The sequence below is a fragment of the Bombina bombina genome, chromosome 9, assembly GCF_027579735.1.
Source record: "Bombina bombina isolate aBomBom1 chromosome 9, aBomBom1.pri, whole genome shotgun sequence".
In the NCBI taxonomy this organism is placed as follows: Eukaryota; Metazoa; Chordata; class Amphibia; order Anura; family Bombinatoridae; genus Bombina; species Bombina bombina.
Genome location: NC_069507.1, coordinates 9,551,783 through 9,572,460, shown reverse-complemented (window position 1 = coordinate 9,572,460; position 20,678 = coordinate 9,551,783). Strand labels below are relative to the sequence as shown.

At 39.7% G+C, this 20,678-nt stretch overlaps 1 protein-coding gene across 1 annotated transcript in view; it reads left to right on the top strand.

Annotated features, from left to right (window-relative positions):
* The window catches only part of SORBS1 (sorbin and SH3 domain containing 1), a gene marked incomplete in the record, with an annotated part of 400,431 nt that overhangs the window by 341,182 nt on the left and 38,571 nt on the right, over nucleotides 1–20,678 (top strand). The window contains 6 exon segments of the mRNA XM_053691869.1: nucleotides 1,127–1,173; nucleotides 1,528–1,642; nucleotides 1,721–1,846; nucleotides 13,407–13,601; nucleotides 15,343–15,990; nucleotides 16,265–16,375. Coding sequence (XP_053547844.1) covers nucleotides 1,127–1,173; nucleotides 1,528–1,642; nucleotides 1,721–1,846; nucleotides 13,407–13,601; nucleotides 15,343–15,990; nucleotides 16,265–16,375 — 1,242 coding nt within the window.

Genomic DNA, 20,678 nt, shown 5'->3' with positions numbered 1-20,678 from the left:
TTACATTAGATAAATAGGAGTGAGTACACAATGTTATATGTAAGTTACATTAGATAAATGGGAGTGAGTACACAATGTTATATGTAAGTTACATTAGATAAATGGGAGTGAGTACACAATATTATATGTAAGTTACATTAGATAAATAGGAGTGAGTACACAATATTATATGTAAGTTACATTAGATAAATGGGAGTGAGTACACAATATTATGTGTAAGTTACATTAGATAAATGGGAGTGAGTACACAATATTATATGTAAGTTACATTAGATAAATGGGAGTGAGTACAAAATATTATATGTAAGTTACATTAGATAAATAGGAGTGAGTACACAATATTATATGTAAGTTACATTAGATAAATGGGAGTGAGTACACAATATTATATGTAAGTTACATTAGATAAATGGGAGTGAGTACACAATATTATGTGTAAGTTACATTAGATAAATAGGAGTGAGTACACAATATTATATGTAAGTTACATTAGATAAATAGGGGTGAGTACACAATATTATATGTAAGTTACATTAGATAAATGGGAGTGAGTACACAATATTATATGTAAGTTACATTAGATAAATGGGAGTGAGTACACAATATTATATGTAAGTTACATTAGATAAATGGGAGTGAGTACACAATATTATATGTAAGTTACATTAGATAAATAGGGGTGAGTACACAATATTATATGTAAGTTACATTAGATAAATAGGGGTGAGTACACAATATTATATGTAAGTTACATTAGATAAATGGGAGTGAGTACACAATATTATATGTAAGTTAAATTAGATAAATGGGAGTGAGTACACAATATTATATGTAAGTTACATTAGATAAATAGGGGTGAGTACACAATATTATGTGTAAGTTACATTAGATAAATAGGGGTGAGTACACAATATTATGTGTAAGTTACATTAGATAAATAGGAGTGAGTACACAATATTATGTGTAAGTTACATTAGATAAATGGGAGTGAGTACACAATATTATATGTAAGTTACATTAGATAAATGGGAGTGAGTACACAATATTATGTGTAAGTTACATTAGATAAATAGGAGCTATTTCTAGCTTTTTACATTTTGTTGTATTTTCTTTGTGCATTTTCCAGATGAGACAAGCTAAAGCCAGATTTGACTTTAAAGCACAGAGTTTGAAGTAAGTAAAACTTACTTTATTGCTTTTCATTGTATCCGAACTGCTTTGTTGCAATATTTTAGTAACAAATGGAGAATGTATGTTTAATATATCTATGTAATTGTTACCAGTTGTGAGAATAGTGACCAAAAAAACATTCTATCGATAATGTCCTTGAAATCAGTTATTTGGATATAAAATGAGCTTGTCATTAGACTTCCTAGTTATTACGATGGAATTTCAGAACAAAATGTAGCTTGAATCTAGGAACACTTCTAATCAGGATGCAGTGATTACTAATGCATAACAGTATTACTGATGGGCGCAGGAGGAGCACTATGTTGTATTAAATCATGTATTGTGTTTTATGCACAGGGAGCTGCCTTTACAAAAAGGAGACCTGGTCTATATTTACAAACAAATAGATCAGAACTGGTACGAAGGCGAGCACCATGGGAGGGTGGGAATCTTTCCCATCTCATATATTGAGGTATTGGCATCATATGGATGTGGTGTAAGGCTTTGTGCACTTGTCTTTAGAGCTGTTTCACTGTTTGTCTGTTTTCAGATGCTTCCACAACCTGAGAAAATCCAGCCAAGGACAGTGTCACCAGTGCATGTTCTGGAGTATGGAGATGCAGTTGCCAAGTTCAACTTCAATGGAGATACAGCTGTGGAAATGTCATTTAGAAAGGTAACATAAAAACAAACATAATACTGAAATTAACTCAGGATAATTAGAGGCCATAACTGACTGTCAGTCCTGAGAGGCCCACTGCCTAACATAATATTAATATACATTTCTCACTGGGTAGGTCAGAGTATTATTACTGCTTGCAGCTATAAGGGGGAGCAGCCATACATTTCTCACTGGGTAGGTCAGAGTATTATTACTTCTTGCAGCTATAAGGGAGAGCAGCCATACATTTCTCACTGGGTAGGTCAGAGTATTTTTACTGCTTGCAGCTATAAGGGAGAGCAGCCATACATTTCTCACTCAGGTAGGTCAGAGTATTATTACTGCTTGCAGCTATAAGGGAGAGCAGCCATACATTTCTCACTGGGTAGGTCAGAGTATTATTACTGCTTGCAGCTATAAGGGAGAGCAGTCATACATTTCTCACTAGGGTAGGTCAGAGTATTATTAGTGCTTGCAGCTATAAGGGAGAGCAGCCGTACATTTCTCACTGGGTAGGTCAGAGTATTATTACTGCTTGCAGCTATAAGGGAGAGCAGCCATACATTTCTCACTGGGTAGGTCAGAGTATTATTACTGCTTGCAGCTATAAGGGAGAGCAGCCATACATTTCTCACTGGGTAGGTCAGAGTATTATTACTGCTTGCAGCTATAAGGGAGAGCAGCCATACATTTCTCACTGGGTAGGTCAGAATATTATTACTGCTTGCAGCTATAAGGGAGAGCAGCCATACATTTCTCACTGGGTAGGTCAGAGTATTATTACTGCTTGCAGCTATAAGGAAGAGCAGCCGTACATTTCTCACTGGGTAGATCAGAATATTATTACTGCTTGCAGCTATAAGGGAGAGCAGCCATACATTTCTCACTGGGTAGGTCAGAGTATTATTAGTGCTTGCAGCTATAAGGAAGAGCAGCCATACATTTCTCTCCTGGGTAGTTTAGAGTATTAATACTGCTTGCAGCTATAAGGGAGAGCAGCCATAAATTTCTCACTCAGGTAGGTCAGAGTATTATTACTGCTTGCAGCTATAAGGGAGAGCAGCCATACATTTCTCACTGGGTAGGTCAGAGTATTATTACTGCTTGCAGCTATAAGGGAGAGCAGCCATACATTTCTCACTAGGGTAGGTCAGAGTATTATTACTGCTTGCAGTTATAAGGAAGAGCAGCTGTACATTTCTCACTGGGTAGGTCAGAGTATTATTACTGCTTGCAGCTATAAGGGGGAGCAGCCATACATTTCAAACTCAGGTAGGTCAGAGTATTATTACTGCTTGCAGCTATAAGGGAGAGCAGCCATACATTTCTCACTGGGTAGGTCAGAGTATTATTACTACTTACAGCTATAAGGGAGAGCAGCCATACATTTCTCACTGGGTAGGTCAGAGTATTATTACTGCTTGCAGCTATAAGGGGGAGCAGCCATACATTTCTCACTGGGTAGGTCAGAGTATTATTACTACTTACAGCTATAAGGGAGAGCAGCCATACATTTCTCTTGTTAAGTGTATCCAGTCCACGGATCATCCATTACTTGTGGGATATTCTCCTTCCCAACAGGAAGTTGCAAGAGGATCACCCACAGCAGAGCTGCTATATAGCTCCTCCCCTCACAGCCATATCCAGTCATTCTCTTGCAACTCTCAACAAAGATGGACGTAGTAAGAGGAGAGTGGTATATTATAGTTAGTTTTTTAACTTCAATCAAAAGTTTGTTATTTTTAAATGGTACCGGAGTGTACTGTTTCATCTCAGGCAGCATTAGAAGAAGAATCTGCCTGTGATTTCTATGATCTTAGCAGAAGTAACTAAGATCCACTGCCGTTCTCACATATTCTGAGGAGTGAGGTAACTTCAGAGGGGGAATGGCGTGCAGGTTATCCTGCAATAAGGTATGTGCAGTTAACATATTTCTAGGGATGGAATTTGCTAGAAAAATGCTGCTGATACCGATTAATGTAAGTTAAGCCTAAATGCAGTGATTTAATAGCGACTGGTATCAGGCTTATTAACAGAGATACATACTCTTATAAAAATGAAATATAAAACGTTTGCTGGCATGTTAATCGTTTTTATATATGTTTGGTGACAAAACTTATTGGGGCCTAGATTTTTTCCACATGGCTGGCTTGATTTTTGCCTAGAAACAGTTTCCTGAGGCTTTCCACTGTTGTAATATGAGTGGGAGGGGCCTATTTTAGCGCTTTTCTGCGCAGCTAGAATTACAGACTGAGACACTCGGCTTCCTTCTGCATGATACGGGACATCTCTGAAGGGCTCAAAAGGCTTCAAAAGTCATGTTTGAGGAGGGTAACAACCACAGTAGAACTGTGGCAGTTGTTGTGACTGTGTTTAAAAACGTTTTTGTCATTTATTATTCCGTTTTTGGTATTAAGGGGTTAATCATCCATTTGCAAGTGGGTGCAATGCTCTGCTAACTTGTTACATACACTGTAAAAATTTAGTTTGTGTAACTGCCTTTTTTTCACTGTTATTTCAAATTTTGTCAAAATTTGTTTCTCTTAAAGGCACAGTAACGTTTTTTATATTTGCTTGTTAACTTGATTCAAAGTGTTTTCCAAGCTTGCTAGTCTCATTGCTAGTCTGTACAAACATGTCTGACACAGAGGACACTACTTGTTCATTATGTTTAAAAGCCATGGTGGAGCCCCATAGGAGAATGTGTACTACATGTATTGATTTCACCTTAAACAGTAAAGATCAGTCTTTATCTATAAAAGAATTGTCACCAGAGGGGTCTGTCGAGGGGGAAGTTATGCCGACTAACTCTCCCCACGTGTCGGACCCTTCGCCTCCCGCTCAAGGGACGCACGCTAATATGGCGCCAAGTACATCAGGGACGCCCATAGCGATTACTTTGCAGGACATGGCTGCAATCATGAATAATACCCTGTCAGAGGTATTATCCAGATTGCCTGAATTGAGAGGCAAGCGCGATAGCTCTGGGGTTAGACGAGATACAGAGCGCGTAGATGCTGTAAGAGCCATGTCTGATACTGCGTCACAATATGCAGAACCTGAGGACGGAGAGCTTCAGTCTGTGGGTGACGTCTCTGAATCAGGGAGACCTGATACAGAGATTTCTAATTTTAAATTTAAGCTTGAGAACCTCCGTGTATTGCTTGGGGAGGTATTAGCTGCTCTGAATGACTGTGACACAATTGCAGTGCCAGAGAAATTGTTGTAGGCTGGATAAATACTATGCAGTGCCGGTGAGTACTGATGTTTTTCCAATACCTAAAAGGCTTACAGAAATTATTAGTAAGGAGTGGGATAGACCCGTGTGCCCTTTTCCCCACCTCCTATATTTAGAAAAATGTTTCCAATAGATGCCACTACACGGGACTTATGGCAGACAGTCCCTAAGGTGGAGGGAGCAGTTTCTACTTTAGCAAAGCGTACCACTATCCCGGTTGAGGACAGTTGTGCTTTTTCAGATCCAATGGATAAAAAATTAGAGGGTTACCTTAAGAAAATGTTTATTCAACAAGGTTTTATTTTACAGCCCCTTGCATGCATTGCGCCTGTCACTGCTGCGGCGGCGTTCTGGTTTGAGGCCCTGGAAGAGGCCATCCATACAGCTCCATTGACTGAAATTATTGACAAGCTTAGAACACTTAAGCTAGCTAACTCATTTGTTTCTGATGCCATTGTTCATTTGACTAAACTAACGGCTAAGAATTCCGGATTCGCCATCCAGGCGCGTAGGGCACTATGGCTTAAATCCTGGTCAGCTGATGTGACTTCAAAGTCTAAATTACTCAACATTCCTTTCAAGGGGCAGACCTTATTCGGGGCCTGGTTTGAAAGAAATTATTGCTGACATTATTGGAGGTAAGGGTCATACCCTTCCTCAGGACAGGGCCAAATCAAGGGCCAAACAGTCTAATTTTCGTGCCTTTCGAAATTTCAAGGCAGGTGCAGCATCAACTTCCTCTGCTTCAAAACAAGAGGGAACTTTTGCTCAATCCAAGCAGGCCTGGAAACCTAACCAGTCCTGGAACAAGGGCAAGCAGGCCAGAAAGCCTGCTGCTGCCTCTAAGACAGCATGAAGGAGCGGCCCCCTATCCGACAACGGATCTAGTAGGGGGCAGACTCTCTCTCTTTGCCCAAGCGTGGGCAAGAGATGTTCAGGATCCCTGGGCATTGGAGATCATATCTCAGGGATATCTTCTGGACTTCAAAGCTTCTCCTCCACAAGGGAGATTTCACCTTTCAAGATTATCTGCAAATCAGATAAAGAAAGAGGCATTCCTAAGCTGCGTACAAGACCTCCTTGTAATGGGAGTGATCCATCCAGTTCCGTGGACGGAACAAGGACAGGGGTTTTATTCAAATCTGTTTGTGGTTCCCAAAAAAGAGGGAACCTTCAGACCAATTTTGGATCTAAAGATCCTAAACAAATTCCTCAGAGTTCCGTCATTCAAGATGGAAACTATTCGAACCATTTTACCCTTGATCCAAGAGGGTCAGTACATGACCACAGTGGACTTAAAGGATGCCTACCTTCACATTCCGATTCACAAGAATCATCATCGGTTCCTGAGATTTGCCTTTCTAGACAGGCATTACCAATTTGTAGCTCTTCCCTTCGGGTTGGCTACAGCCCCAAGAATTTTCACAAAGGTTCTGGGCTCTCTTCTGGCGGTTCTAAGACCGCGAGGCATAGCAGTGGCTCCTTATCTAGACAACATCCTGATACAGGCGTCAAGCTTTCAAATTGCCAAGTCTCATACAGAGATAGTTCTGGCATTTCTGAGGTCGCATGGGTGGAAAGTGAACGAAGAAAAGAGTTCTCTATCTCCTCTCACAAGGGTTTCCTTCCTAGGGACTCTAATAGATTCTATAGAAATGAAAATTTACCTGACGGAGTCCAGGTTATCAAAACTTCTAAATGCTTGCCGTGTTCTTCACTCCATTCCGCGCCCCACGGTGGCTCAGTGCATGGAAGTAATCGGCTTAATGGTAGTGGCAATGGACATAGCAGATTGGACAATTGTAACAACAGATGCCAGCCTTCTAGGTTGGGGTGCAGTCTGGAACTCCCTGAAGGCTCAGGGTTCATGGACTCAGGAGGAGAAACTCCTCCCAATAAATATTCTGGAGTTAAGAGCAATATTCAATGCTCTTCTAGCTTGGCCTCAATTAGCAACACTGAGGTTCATCAGATTTCAGTCGGACAACATCACGACTGTGGCTTACATCAACCATCAAGGGGGAACCAGGAGTTCCCTAGCGATGTCAGAAGTCTCCAAGATAATTTGCTGGGCAGAGACTCACTCTTGCCACCTGTCAGCGATCCATATCCCAGGTGTAGAGAACTGGGAGGCGGATTTTCTAAGTCATCAGACTTTTCATCCGGGGGAGTGGGAACTCCATCCGGAGGTGTTTGCTCAATTGGTTCTCCGTTGGGGCAAACCAGAATTGGATCTCATGGCGTCTCGCCAGAACGCCAAGCTTCCTTGTTACAGATCCAGGTCCAGGGACCCAGAAGCGGCATTGATAGATGCTCTAGCAGCGCCTTGGTTCTTCAACCTGGCTTATGTGTTTCCACCGTTTCCTCTGCTCCCTCGTCTGATTGCCAAAATCAAACAGGAGAGAGCATCGGTGATATTGATAGCGCCTGCGTGGCCACGCAGGACCTGGTATGCAGACCTAGTGGACATGTCATCCTTTCCACCATGGACTCTGCCTCTGAGACAAGACCTTCTAATACAAGGTCCTTTCAATCATCCAAATTTACTTTCTCTGAGACTGACTGTATGGAGATTGAACGCTTGATCCTATCAAAGCGTGGCTTCTCCAAATCAGTAATTGATACCTTAGTACAGGCACGAAAGCCTGTCACCAGGAAAATTTACCACAAGATATGGCGTAAATATCTTCATTGGTGTGAATCCAAGAATTACTCATGGAGTAGGGTTAGGATTCCTAGGATATTGTCCTTCCTCCAAGAGGGTTTTGGACAAAGGGACTATCAGCTAGTTCTTTAAAGGGACAGATTTCTGCTCTGTCTATAATTTTACACAAGCGTCTGGCAGAAGTTCCAGACGTTCAGGCATTTTGTCAGGCTTTAGTTAGAATTAAGCCTGTGTTTAAACCTGTTGCTCCTCCATGGAGCTTAAACTTGGTTCTTAAAGTTCTTCAAGGGGTTCCGTTTGAACCCCTTCATTCTATTGATATCAAACTTCTATCATGGAAAGTTCTTTTTCTGATGCTATTTCCTCGGCTCGAAGAGTCTCAGAGTTATCTGCCTTACATTGTGATTCTTCTTATCTGATCTTTCATTCAGATAAAGTTGTTCTGCGTACAAAACCTGGGTTTTTACCTAAGGTGGTTTCTAACAAGAATATCAATCAAGAGATTGTTGTTCCATCATTATGTCCTAATCCTTCTTCAAAGAAGGAATGTCTTTTGCATAATCTAGACGTAGTCCGTGCCTTGAAGTTTTACTTACAGGCTACTAAAGATTTCGCCAAACATCTAACCTGTTTGTTGTTTACTCTGACAGAGGAGAGGTCAAAAGGCCTCGGCAACCTCTCTTTCTTTTTGGCTTCGGAGTATAATCCGTTTAGCCTATGAGACTGCTGGACAGCAGCCTCCTGAAAGGATTACAGCTCATTCTACTAGAGCTGTTGCTTCCACCTGGGCCTTTAAAAATGAGGCCTCTGTTGAACAGATTTGCAAGGCTGCGACTTGGTCTTCGCTTCATACTTTTTCCAAATTTTACAAATTTGATACTTTTGCTTCTTCAGAGGCTGTTTTTTGGGAGAAAGGTTCTACAGGCAGTGGTTCCTTCCGTTAAGTTCCTGCCTTGTCCCTCCCATCATCCGTGTACTTTAGCTTTGGTATTGGTATCCCACAAGTAATGGATGATCCGTGGACTGGATACACTTAACAAGAGAAAACATAATTTTATGCTTACCCGATAAATTTATTTCTCTTGTAGTGTATCCAGTCCACGGCCCGCCCTGTCCTTTTCAGGCAGGTCTAAATTTTAATTAAACTACAGTCACCACTGCACCCTATGGTTTCTCCTTTCTCGGCTTGTTTCGGACGAATGACTGGATATGGCTGTGAGGGGAGGAGCTATATAGCAGCTCTGCTGTGGTGATCCTCTTGCAACTTCCTGTTTGGGAAGGAGAATATCCCACAAGTAATGGATGATCCGTGGACTGGATACACTACAAGAGAAATAAATTTATCAGGTAAGCATAAATTATGTTTTCTCACTGGGTAGGTCAGAATATTATTACTGCTTGCAGCTATAAGGGAGAGCAGCCATACATTTCTTACTCATGTAGGTCAGAGTATTATTACTGCTTGCAGCTATAAGGGAGAGCAGCCATACATTTCTCACTGGGTAGGTCAGAGTATTATTACTGCTTGCAGTTATAAGGAAGAGCAGCCATACATTTCTCTCCTGGGTAGTTTAGAGTATTAATACTGCTTGCAGCTACAAGGGAGAGCAGCCATACATTTCTCATTAGGGTAGCTCAGAGTATTATTACTGCTTGCAGCTATAAGGGAGATCAGCCATACATTTCTCACTGGGTAGATCAGAGTATTATTACTGCTTGCAGCTATAAGGAAGAGCAGCCATACATTTCTCACTGGGTAGGTCAGAGTATTATTACTGCTTGCAGCTATAAGGGAGAGCAGCCATACATTTCTCTCCCGGGTAGTTCAGAGTATTAATACTGCTTGCAGCTATAAGAGAGAGCAGCTATACATTTCTCACTGGGTAGGTCAGAGTATTATTACTGCTTGCAGCTATAAGGAAGAGCAGCCATACATTTCTCACCCGGGTAGTCAGGGTATTATTACTGCTTGCAGGTATAAGGGAGAGCAGCTGTACATTTCTCACTAGGGTAGGTCAGAGTATTATTACTGCTTGCAGCTATATGGGAAAGCAGCCATACATTTCTCACTGGGTAGGTCAGAGTATTATTACTGCTTGCAGCTATAAGGAAGAGCAGCCATACATATCTCACCCGGGTAGTCAGGGTATTAATACTGCTTGCAGGTATAAGGGAGAGCAGCTGTACATTTCTCACTAAGGTAGGTCAGAGTATTATTACTGCTTGCAGTTATAAGGAAGAGCAGCCATACATTTCTCACTGGGTAGGTCAGAGTATTATTACTGCTTGCAGCTATAAGGGAGAGCAGCTATACATTTCTCACTAGGGTAGGTCAGAGTATTATTAGTGCTTGCAGCTATAAGGGGGAGCAGCCATACATTTCTCACTGGGTAGGTCAGAGTATTATTACTGCTTGCAGCTATAAGGAAGAGCAGCTGTACATTTCTCACTGGGTAGGTCAGAGTATTATTACTGCTTGCAGTTATAAGGAAGAGCAGCCATACATTTCTCTCCTGGGTAGTTTAGAGTATTAATACTGCTTGCAGCTATAAGGGAGAGCAGACATACATTTCTCATTAGGGTAGCTCAGAGTATTATTACTGCTTGCAGCTATAAGGGGAGATCAGCCATACATTTCTCACTGGGTAGGGCCAGAGTATTATTACTGCTTGCAGCTATAAGGGAGAGCAGCCATACATTTCTCTCCCGGGTAGTTTAGAGTATTAATACTGCTTGCAGCTATAAGGGAGAGCAGCTATACATTTCTCACTGGGTAGGTCAGAGTATTATTACTTCTTGCAGCTATAAGGAAGAAGCAGCCACACATTTCTCACTGGGTAGGTCAGAGTATTAATATGCTTGCAGCTATAAGGGAGAGCAGTCATACATTTGTCACTGGGTAGGTCAGAGTATTATTAGTGCTTGCAGCTATAAGGGAGAGCAGCCATACATTTCTCACCCCGGTAGTTCAGAGTATTAATACTGCTTGCAGCTATAAGGGAGAGCAGCTATACATTTCTCACTGGGTAGGTCAGAGTATTATTACTTGCAGCTATAAGGAAGAGCAGCCATACATTTCTCACCCCGGTAGTCAGGGTATTATTACTGCTTGCAGGTATAAGGGAGAGCAGCTGTACATTTCTCACTAGGGTAGGTCAGAGTATTATTACTGCTTGCAGCTATAAGGGAAAGCAGCCATACATTTCTCTCCTGGGTAGTTCAGAGTATTAATACTGCTTGCAGCTATAAGGAAGAGCAGCCATACATTTCTCACCCGGGTAGTCAGGGGTATTATTACTGCTTGCAGCTATAAGGGAGAGCAGCCGTACATTTCTTACTCAGGTAATTCAGAGTATTATTACTGCTTGCAGCTATAAGGAAGAGCAGCCATACATTTCTCACTGGGTTAGGTCAGAATATTGTTACTGCTTACAGCTATAAGGGAGAGCAAGCCATACATTTCTCACTAGGGTAGGTCAGAGTATTATTACTGCTTGCAGCTATAAGGAAGAGCAGCCATACATTTCTCTCTAGGGTAGGTCAGATTATTATTACTGCTTGCAGCTATAAGGAAGAGCAGCCATACATTTCTCACTAGGGTAGGTCCAGAGTATTATTACTGCTTGCAGCTATAAGGGAGAGCAGCCATACATTTCTCACTGGGTAGGTCAGAGTATTATTACTGCTTGCAGGTATAAAGGGAGAGCAGCCATACATTTCTCACTGAGTAGGTTAGAGTATTATTACTGCTTTGCAGTTTATAAGGGAGAGCAGCCCATACATTCCTCACTGGGTAGGGTAGAGTATTATTACTGCTTGCAGCTATATTGAAAGAGCAGCCATACATTTATCACTAGGGTAGGTCAGAGTATTATTAGTGCTTGCAGCTATAAGGAAGAGCAGCATACATTTCTCACTGGGTAGGTCAGAGTATTATTAGTGCTTGCAGCTATAAGGAAGAGCAGCCATACATTTCTCACTGGGTAGGTCAGAGTATTATACTGCTTGCAGGTATAAGGAAGAGCAGCCATACATTTCTCACTAGGGTAGGTCAGAGTATTATTACTGCTTGCAGCTATAAGGAAGAGCAGCCATACATTTCCCACTAGGGTAGGTCAGAGTATTATTACTGCTTGCAGCTATAAGGAAGAGCAGCCATACATTTCTCACTGGGTAGGTCAGAGTATATTACTGCCTTGCAGCTATAAGGAAGAGCAGCCATACATTTATCACTAGGTAGGTCAGAGTATTATTAGTGCTTGCCGCTATAAGGAAGAGCAGCCATACATTTATCACTGGGTAGGTCAGAGTATTATTACTGCTTGCAGCTATAAGGGGGAGCAGCCATACATTTCTCACCGGGTAGTTCAGAGTATTATTACTGCTTGCAGCTATAAGGGAGAGCAGCCATACATTTCTCTCACTGGTAGGTCAGAGTATTATTAGTGCTTGCAGCTGTAAGGGAGAGCAGCCGTACATTTCTCACTCAGGTAGGTCTGAGTTATTATTACTGCTCGCAGCTATAAGGGAGAGCAGCCATACATTTCCTCACTGGGTAGGTCAGAGTATTATTACTGCTTGCAGCTATAAGGGAGAGCAGCCATACATTTCTCACTGGGTAGGTCAAGAGTATTATTACTACTTACAGCTATAAGGGAGAGCAGCCATACATTTCTCACTGGGGTAGGTCAGAGTATTATTACTGCTTGCAGCTATAAGGAAGAGCAGCCATACATTTCTCACTCAGGTAGGTCAGGTATTATTACTGCTTGCAGCTATAAGGGAGAGCAGCCATACAGTTCTCACTGGTAGGTCAGAGTATTATTACTGCTTGCAGCTATAAGGGAGAGCAACCGTACATTTCTCACCCCGTAGCTCAGAGTATTATTACTGCTTGCAGCTATAAGGGAGAGCTGCCATACATTCTCACTGGGTAGCTCAGAGTATTATTACTGCTTGCAGCTATAAGGGAGAGCAGGCTGTACATTTCTCACTGGCGTAGCTCAGAGTATTATTTCTGCTTGCAGCTATAAAGGAAGAGCAGCCATACATTTCTCACTAGGGTAGGTCAGAGTATTATTACTGCTTGCATCTATAAGGAAGGAGCAGCCATACATTTCTCATTGGGGTAGCTCAGAGTATTATTACTGCTTGCAGGTATAAGGGAGATCAGCTATACATTTCTTACTCATGTAATTCAGAGTATTATTGCTGCTTGCAGCTATAAGGAAGAGCAGCCATACATTTCTCATCTGGGGTAGCTCAGAGTATTATTACTGCTTGCAGGTATAAGGGAGAGCAGCTATACATTCTTACTCAGGTAATTCAGAGTATTATTCTGCTTGCAGCTAAAAGGAGAGAGCAGCCATACATTTCTCACTCAGGTAATTCAGAGTATTATTACTGCACTGATTGGCTACAATGCAAGTCTGTCAAAAAAACTGAGATAAGTGGGCAGTCTGCAGAGGCTTAGATACAAGGTAATCAGAAGTCACTCAGTATAACCTATTGTACAGTCAGTGGAGATATGGAGATATCATGGCTTGTGCTGGATTTTATTCACCTGTTAGCAAAAGGTGTGTCTGAAATACCTGAACTCAATAATTAGTAGGGTTGTCCACATACTATTGTAAGTATGAGATTCTGATGAAGGCACCGGGGTTGTTTTGTAGGGAGAACAAATTACATTAATCAGGAGAGTTGATGAAAACTGGTATGAAGGGAAAATCTTGGGTACCCACCGCCAGGGGATATTTCCCGTAACCTACATAGATGTCATCAAGAGGCCTCACCTAAAACATTCTGCAGACTATATTGATTTGCAGGCTTCACATTCTCCTATCAGAAGTATGAGCTCTTCCCCACAGGTAAGTGCACATCTGTATATTAGAAGTACTTGTCTATATAAGTGCACATCTGTATAAGTACTCATATGTATAATACAATTACTTGTCTATATAAGTAAACATCTGTACAATATAATTACTTGTCTATATAAGTGTACATCTGTATAAGTACTCGCCTGTATAATATAAGTGCACATCTGTATAAGTACTCGTCTGTATAATATAAGTGCACATCTGTATAATGTAATTACTTGTCAATATAAGTGCACACCTGTATAATATAATTACTTGTCTATATAAGTGCACATCTGTATAAGTACTCGCCTGTATAATATAAGTGCACATCTGTATAAGTACCCCTCTGTATAATATAAGTGCACATCTGTATAATATAATTACTTGTGTGTATAAGTGCACATCTGTATAATAAAATTACTTTTCTATATAAGTAAACATCTGTACAATATAATTAATTGTCTATATAAGTGCACATCTGTATAAGTACTCATCTGTGTAAGTGCACATCTGTATAATATAATTACTTGTGTATATAAGTTCACACCTGTATAATATAATTACTTGTCTATATAAGTGCACATCTGTATAAGTACTTGCCTGCACATTATAAGTGCACATCTGTATAGTATAATTACTTGTCTATATAAGTGCACAGCTGTATAATATAATTACTTGTGTGTATATGTGCACACCTGTATAATATATTTACTTGTCTGTATAAGTGCACATATGTATAGTATAATTACTTGTCTATATAAGTGCACATCTGTATAAGTACTTGCCTGCACATTATAAGTGCACATCTGTATAGTATAATTACTTGTCTATATAAGTGCACAGCTGTATAATATAATTACTTGTGTGTATATGTGCACACCTGTATAATATATTTACTTGTCTGTATAAGTGCACATATGTATAGTATAATTACTTGTCTATATAAGTGCACATCTGTATAATATAATTACTTGTCTGTATAAGTGCACATCTGTATAAGTACTCGTCTGTATAATATAAGTGCACACCTGTATAATATAATTATTTGTCTGTATAAGTGTACATATGTATAGTATAATTACTTGTCTATATAAGTGCACATCTGTATAAGTACTCGTCTGTATAATATAAGTGCACACCTGTATAATATAATTACTTGTCTGTATAAGTGCACATCTGTATAATATAATTACTTGTCTATATAAGTGCACATCTGTATAATATAATTACTCGTCTATAAGTGAGCTGTCCAGCATTTAGAGGCTTCTATATCAGTCACCTGTATTGAAAACATTGTTTAAAATGAAAGTGGACCTTTTAAATATAGTTTTTTCTTAGAATAATTTTGTTTATTTAGTTTTAAAGCTTATTCTAGAGCAAGGAAACATATTTTTAACTATGTAACCTTATAGATAGAGCTGTTTCATTTCTGTACTCTGTAGTTTTATTCCAGCAAAATAGTTCCTGAGCATTTTAAAGTATTTATGTACATGACATCAGTAAGAAAAGGTGCTTAACTGAATAGACAACAGACAGGCATGGGATGGTACCAAGCCTGGTCAGTGGGGGGCATCGCTTGTCTATGATTCAGCTGTGTAACTAGTCCTTGGAGCAGGGAGCTGTCAAGCCTTTGTATAAACATTACTAATGCTTAGATATTAAAATACCAAAGTAAATTAAACTGCTCTGATAATGTGAAGTTGCAGATTTTCATTTATCCTTCCTTTTATCTTCTTTTTCTTTTAAGTCTCCTGGTTATTGCAGAGCACATGCTACCACTCCACCCCTTGCTATACGCAGAGCGTTCTCTCCAGAGGTGCAGGCTATCACATCTGAATGGATTTCTCTCACCATGGGGGTTTCTCATAGTAGCACCCCCACTGCAACCCCCCCAATTCCCCCATTGCCTGAGGCCAGGCTATATACCATAGAGTATATAACACCCTCTGCAGCTGCCAGCCCTACATTATCTGTAACACCTTCAGTCAGTCTCCATTACTGTAATCTATCCGGCAGTTCAACCCCAAACTCTGCCATTTCCCCTTTACCAACATATCCATCCAGGCCACAATCTTCCACTCGAGTAAGTTATGTTATTTCTCCACATAGCGAGGAGAGGAATGGTGGGTCGGCTTCCAGTTATGGGAGCTCCCCTGTGCAGCTTCTGGCCCAACATGACCACATAATATCAGAGCTCAATGATGTTTTACGGAGAAATTACAAGGCCAAGTGTGATGCACACTCTGTAAAAAATGGTGAGCATGATGACTGGAGCGCAGCTGGTCATACAGTTAAAAAGTCCCAGACACCAACCCTTGTAGATCTAGACACAAAGCCAACATCTGGTTTATTGGAGGGAATCCAGTTATGTAAAGATCTCAGCAGTGCCTCCAAGGTACATGCTGCATGTGTGTGTCCCATTACTGCATTACCCCCAGGGTTACATTTGACTGAAGTGGTCCACTAATTTCTTAACAAAAATGTCATAGTATGTGCAGTGCTAACTTTTCTCTATACTGACTGTTGGATTAGTGTTACATGTTATTTACTGGGGATGGGCTTGTTTGTGCATGACATTTTTCTGCACTGTGTGGTATGAATTTCTGCTTGCATGGTGTTCTGTACTGATTAACAATTTGGCATTCTTCACTGACAAACTTTCTCTCCAGACCAGAGACACATTTCCGCTCTCTGCATCTATCTATCCCTCTGCCCTGTCCTCTTGTGCTGTTACAAAACAACCACCTACAAGAATTAGAGACAGGGTCCTAGTGCCGCAGGTAACTAACCTATCACACAGCCACTTTGTAAGACTCCACTCTGGAGCTGCATGCACTGCTTGCCCCAAGATATTTGCTAAGACTATAATGCAAGGCACCACTTGTATATGCCAGAAAATAGGAATAGCAAATGAATGAACTGGGAAATCAATGGCATGGCTTCCATCATACTTCTAAATGAGCACTACAGACATCTGCTGACTGCCTTATGTATGCAACTTCTTGTCATTAGCTAAATATTAAGTAATTACCTGGGTAACTCAAGATAAAATCCATATTAATTTAGCTCCGGTTAATGACTATTTGACCAGCAATAGAATCTGTGTGTTGAATAACTGTGCATTTGTAAAGTAAAATGAGTAAAGCTATATATGGAGGGAAACCTTTGCTGTGTATGACATTGGGGCACATTGGTGCTACTAAGGCATCATTGGACAAGGACAAAAGGTAGAAGTTTGTCCTAAACATCTGTGATTTTTTTCAAATCTATTGCCTATCTATGAAAAGTCTTACACTGAAGTGGCAAGTACCTGTTCTGTGTGTTAGAGGTTCACTGGCCTTTATATTTGCAATGCATGTGTAATATGGAGGTGTTGGTCTTCATATATGTGTATCATGTTCATGTTCAATCCTTTTTATTCATGTGCTAACCATATATTGTCCTTCATGTGAGTATATTAGTGAAGTCCCATTCTTTATATAGGTATATTTGTGTAACCTGAATCAAGGTATATTAATGACTTATAGTCCTTAATTTGCATATATTAGTTATGCATCATCCTTGATACAGGTATATTAATGACTTATTGTCCTTGATACAGGTATATTAATGACTTATTGTTCTTGATACAGGTATATTAATGACTTATTGTCCTTGATTTGCATATATTAGTTATGCAACATCCTTGATACAGGTATATAAATGACGCATTGTCCCTGATACAGGTATATTAATGACTTATTGTCCTTGATACAGGTATAGTAATGATGTATTGTCCTTGATACAGCTATATAAATTACGTATTGTCCTTAATACAGGTATATTAATGACTTATTATGCTTGATACAGGTATATTAATGACTTTTAGTACTTAATATGCAAATAATTAGTTATGCACGTCCTTGATAGAGGTATATTGACGTATTGTCCTTGATACAGCTATATTAGTAGCACATTGTCCTTGACATAGGAATATTAGTGACGCATTGTTCCTTGATACAGGTATATTAGTGATGTATCATCCTCAATATAGGTATATTAGTAGCTCCTTGTCCTTGACCTATATTAGTAAAATATCATCCTTGATAAAGGTATATTAATGATGAATTGTCCTTGATACAGGTATATTAATGATGAATTGTCCTTGATACAGGGGTAATAGTGACCTATCCTTGATACAGGTATATTAATGAATCATTGTCCCTGATACAGGTATATTAGTGACATATCATCCTTGATACAGGTATACTAGTGACATATAGTCCTTGATACAGGTATATTAGTGACATATCATCCTTAAAACAGGTATATTAGTGATGTCCTTGATACAGTTATATTAGTGACATTTAGTCCTTGATACGGGTATATTAGTGATGTCCTTGATACAAGTATATTAGTGACATATAGTCCTTGATAAAGGTATATAAGTGACATATTGTCCTTAAAACAGGTATATTAGTGATGTCCTTGATACAAGTATATTAGTGATGTCCTTAATACAATTATTTTAGTGACATATAGTCCTTGATACAGGTATATTAGTGACGTATAGTCCTTGATGCAGTTATATTAGTGATATCTTTGATACAGTTATATTAGTGACATATAGTCCTTGATACAGGTATATTAGTGACATATAGTCCTTGATACAGGTATATTACTGATGTCCTTGATACAAGTATATTAGTGATGTCCTTGATACAGGTATATTAGTGACATATAGTCCTTGATACAGGTATATTAGTGATGCATTGTCCTTGATACAGTTATATTAGTGACATATAGTTCTTGATACAAGTATACTAGTGATGCATTGTCCTTGATACAGGTATATTAGTAATGCATTGTCCTTGATACAGTTATATTAGTGACATTAAGTCCTTGATACAGGTATATTATTGATGTAACAGAAATGAGCTGCACTCGGGAGGCAACGTGCCTCCCGAGTGCAGCTCATTTCTGTTTTTGAGATTACTTGTGGCTTTCGCTTGCACCTCTCGGGACTGTTTGTGACTCTTCCTACAGCTCCGGCAGCGTCCGGCTTCCTCTGACACATGCAGGGATCTGCAGCGGCCTGGTTTGTTTATATTATTGATGTCCTTGATACAGTTGTATTAGGGACATATAGCCCTTGATACAGTTATATTAGTGACATATAGTCCTTGATACAGTTATATTAGTGACATATAGTCCTTGATACAGTTATATTAGTGACATATAGTCCTTGATACAGTTATATTAGTGACATATAGTCCTTGATACAGTTATATTAGTAGCATATAGTCCTTGATACAGGTACACTAGTGATGCGTTGTCCTTGATACAGTTATATAAGTGACATATAGTCATTGATAGTTATATTAGTGACATATAGTCCTTGATACAGGTATATTAGTGACATATAGTCCTTGATACGGGTATATTAGTAATGTCCTTGACTTTTTATTAAAGTCAACAAGCAGTTATGTTTATTAATGGGACTGTGTGAGCTGTGCAGACAACAAGGTATGCCAGGATGTGTGCGCCAGTCAAGGCTAGCATAACAAAATCCTATTCTGACGAGTTGTAATATCACTAATAATGGGTTTTAAGTAGAGTATCTAGCAGGTAAAGTAACAAATGGTACTACAATATTTAGGCTTTCTGATAGATTTAAAAGATCTTACACTTGAAATCGCAATGAAACCCACATGATGCCTTTCACACGGCTCCTCTAATGGATAGACCCAGTAAAATGATAGTGTGTGAGAGACTGGGAGAGAGAGATACGTAAAGATGAGACTGCAAGCAGCCCAATGGTATAGAACCAAAGGGCTCATCCAGCCAGACCACTATACAGATGTGTATTGCCATAGCCAAGCATTACCTGGCAGTTATAGATAATCAGACCGTCTCTGTCTGTTCAGGGCTAGATTATGAGTGGCACAGCAACTGTTGCACATGAGCGATAAGGGGTATATATTGTGGCTCTTACAGGTTGAAAGTAAATGTGTTTGCTTGAGAGCAATGGAATTTAACGCGTGTTGAGATAGCGTAACTTCAGAGCTCTGGTTAACTGTTACGCCTGACAAAAAAGTTACACGAAACACATCAAAAATATGTTTAAAATTACAGTTATACTCATAATAACATTGTCTAATAAAAATTATTAAAAAAATATATTGCATTAAAAAGTTATGAGTTTAAAGATATGAGGTCCCAGGTGTTAGATTAAAAAAGGTTGCAAAGGGCTTTAACATAGAGATACATACATATACATGTCATATATATATATATATATATATATATACACATACGTATACATATTTAAAGGGACAGTCTAGTATAAATTAAACTTTCATTATTCAGATAGGAATTTTAATTTTAATCAACATTCCAATTTACTTTTATCATCAAATTTGCTTTTTTCTCTTTTTATTCTTAGTTTAAACTAAACCTAGTGTTACAGAAGCATTAGTTATTTTGTTGTGAAAAGCTTATTTCCCAGCAGCAATGCCTGAACCAGCAAGCCAGCGCCTAAGAAGGGCTCCAAGAAAACCGTAACAAGTTTCATTTCATAAAGAGTTAACTCTTTTTTTTCAGCTTTTAGAAACTATTGTCTAATCACCTCTGGAGCCAGACTGCTAATTGATAAGATGAACTTGTAAACTTGTTATCTTAAGTACTGTAATCCTATTGTGGCCTGTCAAAGGACAGTGCTCTCTATCTAAATGTGTGATGGGGGATTTTGTGCTTCCCCCCCTCTCCCCCTGGGAGTGCCCTGTGTGCATGTAACCTTAATAAAAAGCAGGCTGGGCATCCCAGTCCTGAGTTTTTGTTTTGACCCTCAATCGCAGCGTTGACTCGTTTTTGTGGGCAGAAGGGTATCCTAGCGGTACTGCAGCTAAGGGAGATTATTCTATATTTGCGAGACTCATATAGAATACTATGGAAAGCAGCTTCTCCCCTCTTTAGCAATAGGGATCCAGGCTACTAAGCGGTCCATCTCTCAGCGAGACTAAGGGTAACCGTAACATTTGGCGGCAGCGGCGGGATTTTCCTGGATTTCCTAGGAGAGGTACAGAACGGATGGAGAGCGCTTAC